Below are 4,389 nucleotides of genomic sequence, written 5' to 3' on the forward strand. Positions count from 1 at the left end.
TTATTTATTTATTTATTTATTTATTTATTTTCCTATGTGTGTATGTAGGTCATACATACAGTTTCTGCTAATAGTAAAGGGACCAGTTAGATAGCCAGTATCCACATATAAACAATATAATTATTTAGAAGACAATATGATTCCCTATATAAACAATTAATGAAATACAATTCAATTTCTAGAATTGAAAAAACTAGTTAAAATAAAATATATTCTTATTTAATTGAATACAATTTTCATGTACTTACATGTAAATACTGATATTTCAAATTGCAAACATAGAGGGGCGCCTGGGTGGCGCAGTCGGTTAAGCGTCTGACTTCAGCTAGGTCACGATCTCGCGGTCCGTGAGTTCGAGCCCCGCGTCAGGCTCTGGGCTGATGGCTTGGAGCCTGGAGCCTGTTTCCGATTCTGTGTCTCCCTCTCTCTCTGCCCCTCCCCCGTTCATGCTCTGTCTCTCTCTGTCCCAAAAATAAATAAAAAACGTTGAAACAAATTGCAAACATAGATTAAACTAGTCTTTGTAGCATTTCATTACTTATTACTTTAGAAAAATTTAGAAATGACACATTTCATTTTCTTTAAGTTTTATCCAGATAAAAATGAGACAGAAAATTGAGTTCCATATTCTATCCATTTACTCATGTATTGAAAATATATTATTCAGCATCTACAACCTACCAAGCATTGTGTTAGCCATTCATCTAATACAGAGTTCTAATGAAAGTTTCCAATTGGGAAATTCAAGTTCTGGTGGGTTAGAATCACAATAAACAGGAATGTATTTCATAAGTTTATTTAATATATAGAAGATGAAATTTGATTTGCAAAATACATCAAAGAGAGCAGAGGAGAAATATGGTAGTTGGGGTTTGGGTGTTGATACTGATATTTTAAATTATGGATGGGGCGCCTGGGTGGCTCAGTCGGTTAGGTGTCCGACTTTGGCTCAGGTCATGATCTCACAGTTTGTGAGTTCAAGCCCCTTGTCAGGCTCTGTGCTGACAGCTCAGAGCCTGAAGCCTGCTTTGGATTCTGTGTCTCCCTCTCTCTCTGCCCTTCCCCTGCTCATGCTCTGTATCTCTCTCTCTCTCTCTCTCTCTCTCTCTCTCTCTCTCTCTCCTCTCTCTCTCTCTCTCTCAAAAATAAATAAACATTACATTAAAATAATTTAAAAAAATAAATTATGGAAAGAGTCCAAATTTCCATTGACTGATGAATAACGAAGATGTGGCATATAAGTATAATGGAATATCATTCAGTCTTCAAAAAGAATGAAATCTTGCCATTTGCCAGGATGTGCTTGGAGCTAGAGTGTATTATGCTAAGCAAGATAAGTCAGAGAAACACACGTACTATATGATTTCACCAATGTGTGGGATTTAAGAAACAAAACAGTGAACATAGGGGAAGGGAAAAAAAAAGAGAGAAGGAGGCAAACCATAAAATACTCCTAAATATAGAGAACAGACTGAGGGTTGCTGGAGGGAAGGTGAATAGAGGTTGGGCTAAATGGGTGACTGGCAATAAGAGAGCACTTGTTATCATGAGCACTGGGTGTTATATGTAAGTGTTGAATCACTAATTTCTACTCCTGAAACCAGTATTACATTATATGTTAAATAACTATAATTTAAATAAAAATTTGAAACACAGTTAAGAAGGAAAGAGAAAAAGAAAGAAAGAAAGAAAGAAAGAAAGAAAGAAAGAAAGAAAAAACAGTGTTTACAGTTAGGTCTCCTGGAAAAGGTGACACTTGACAAAGATTGAACCAAAATAAAGAATATGGAATTGAGACTATGAGACTACATGGAGTAAATAGCTCACTCAATGTACTCAATATCATCAGTTGATTCAAACAAATAAATGACCGTGTTGTGAAAGAAACCCACTTCAAAAACTGGTTGACATTCCATTAACTTTAATTGCAAAATATGCATCACTAACTCTCATTTTATTGTGCATCTAAATGTAAATGAGTTTAATATTTACACTACTCTATTTTAGCTCTCTTTTATTTTCTACTTTAGGAAAAAGAGAGACGTTCATGATGGGACATGAAAATCACACTTTCACCAGTGATTTTATTCTTTTGGGACTCTTCTCTTCTTCTCAATCAAGTCTAGTTTTCTTTTCCTTTATATTCATCATTTTTATTATGACTGTAACAGAAAACACAGTCATAATCCTCCTTATCCTCAGGGACTCAAGACTCCACACTCCGATGTATTTCCTGCTGAGCCATCTCTCTTTTATGGACATCTTGCATATTTCCAACATTGTTCCCAAAATGGTCACTGACTTTCTGTCAGGCAGCAGAAATATTTCATTTGTAGGTTGTGGCTTCCAGGTATTTCTATCCCTCACTCTCCTGGGTGGCGAGTGCCTTCTCCTGGCAGCAATGTCTTATGATCGCTATGTAGCCATCTGTCATCCATTGCACTATCCCATTCTTATGAATGACTATGTCTGCATTGTCATGGCTAGAGGGTCCTGGCTTATTGGGACTGTCAACTCCATAGTCCACACAGCTTATGCACTCCACTTTCCCTTCTGTGCCTCAAGAGCTATTGATCACTTTTTCTGTGAAGTCCCTGCCATGTTGAAGTTGTCCTGTGTGGACACAACACTCTATGAACGAGGAATTTATGTAAGTGGCTTAATTTTTCTGCTTGTCCCTTTCTCCCTAATCGTTGCTTCTTTTGTCCAAATTCTCATTACTGTATTTCAAATGAAATCATCAGAAGCACGGAAAAAGTCATTTTCTACCTGTTCCTTCCACATGATGGTGGTCACAATGTATTATGGGCCATTTATTTTCACATACATGAGACCCAAATCATACCACACTCCAGGCCAGGACAAGTCTTTGGCAATATTCTATACCATCCTCACACCTACCTTCAACCCTATAATCTACAGCTTTAGGAATAAAGATGTCCTTGAGGCAATGAAAAATATGCTCAAAACTAACTTTCTCCATTAAAATAGTAAGAAAAATACTTGAAGTGTGTATTTTCTATATTAATATAGAAACAAAATAAGTTTCTATACCATTAAGCATGGAAAGAAGTGGATATCTCCAAAACCCTGATAATAATAAAGTTTCACAAACGCATACATCTAAGAGCACCTGGGTGGCTCAGTTGGTTCAGTGTCTGACTTCGGCTCAGGTCATGATCTTGTGGTTTGTGGGTTCGAGCCCCACACAAGACGCTGTGCTGATGGCTCAGAGCCTGGAGCTGCTTTGGGTTATGTGTCTCCCTCTTTCTCTGCCCCTCACCTGCTTGCATTCTGTCTCTCTCTCAAAAGTAAGTAATCATTTAAATTTTTTTAAATAAACACATACATCTAAAAATATATTGTGCCTTCCCTCTCAAATTCTAAGAAATTATAAAAAATTATCTTTTATAATACAGTCACATTTTATGGGATCTACCTACCTTTGTGTGGGGAATAAGCTTAGGAATTCCCTGAGCCTGCATTGATGGGTTAAAAAGGCATAAAGAATTAGAAAGTCATAGGGTGTACACACCCAAGTTTGGGTAAACAAGATTAGGTAAATAAGAATAGGTAAAATGAGGCAAAGGTCCCAGTGTAGGACAAAAGTGTAGGAATAGGGAGTCTCATGATCAAAACATCCAAGATGAGGTAAACAAGATTAGGTATTCGGGGCAGAAGTGTCCCCCAACTTAGTACTATAGCAGAAAGCTGCTTTCACAGGAAGGGAGGATAAAATTAGGTAAACAGGTAAATAGGGCTATAGTGACTGCAGGGCAAAGTTGCCCATAGTGGAGCTAAAGAATGGTGCCTTGCTGACCCTGAGGTAGTATGCTCTGTATATTTCCTCCCCTAAGCCAGTTTAGGTAAAAAGACATAGGGCCTCACTGAATGTGCTGTAAACAACCTTCTCCCAGGTGCCAGGATTTTGTTTTGTATTAACCCAAACCTCTAATCCCACATATTTTCAAAACCCTCTTTCCCTCATGCCCATGAGTTAATGTTCAGTTTCATTGTCTCTTTGTGCATGTCTATCACCATGTTTATAACCCTTCTGATCCTAATAAAAACGGAGCAAAGACCCTTAATCAGGGCTTCTGTCTTCTCCTGGACATTAGCCATCTCTTGCATTTTTAATCCTGTGTCCCACTTTCTTGCTGGACAAGAAAGAACTGAAGACCCAGAGTCTATGACACCTTTTCATAGAACTTTTGTATTTCATGAGAGAGTAAAATATAATTCCAATATTACAACCCACTATCAAAAATGCATAAAAATGTAGACAAAATAGGTGCAAGTGTTCACAAGGTAAAAACTTCTAGTTATAAAATTTATAAGTTAAAAAGTAAGTAAGTTCTGCAATGTAATGAACAGCGTGGTGACTCTAGT

At 37.3% G+C, this 4,389-nt stretch overlaps 1 protein-coding gene across 1 annotated transcript; it reads left to right on the top strand.

Annotated features, from left to right (window-relative positions):
* The first annotated feature begins 2,047 nt into the window (after positions 1-2,047).
* On the top strand, positions 2,048-2,986 carry LOC125934793 (olfactory receptor 2AJ1-like). The gene has a single exon (XM_049648390.1). It carries the CDS (start codon positions 2,048-2,050, stop codon positions 2,984-2,986), a length of 939 nt encoding a protein of 312 aa, XP_049504347.1.
* The last annotated feature ends 1,403 nt before the right edge of the window (positions 2,987-4,389 follow it).

Source organism: Panthera uncia, assembly GCF_023721935.1.
Source record: "Panthera uncia isolate 11264 chromosome A1 unlocalized genomic scaffold, Puncia_PCG_1.0 HiC_scaffold_17, whole genome shotgun sequence".
NCBI classification, from domain to species: Eukaryota; Metazoa; Chordata; class Mammalia; order Carnivora; family Felidae; genus Panthera; species Panthera uncia.

What these genes read in the sequence shown, in the direction of transcription:
- LOC125934793 (XM_049648390.1), top strand. Translation starts at nt 2,048, where the DNA reads ATGATGGGACATGAAAATCACACTTTCACCAGTGATTTTATTCTTTTG.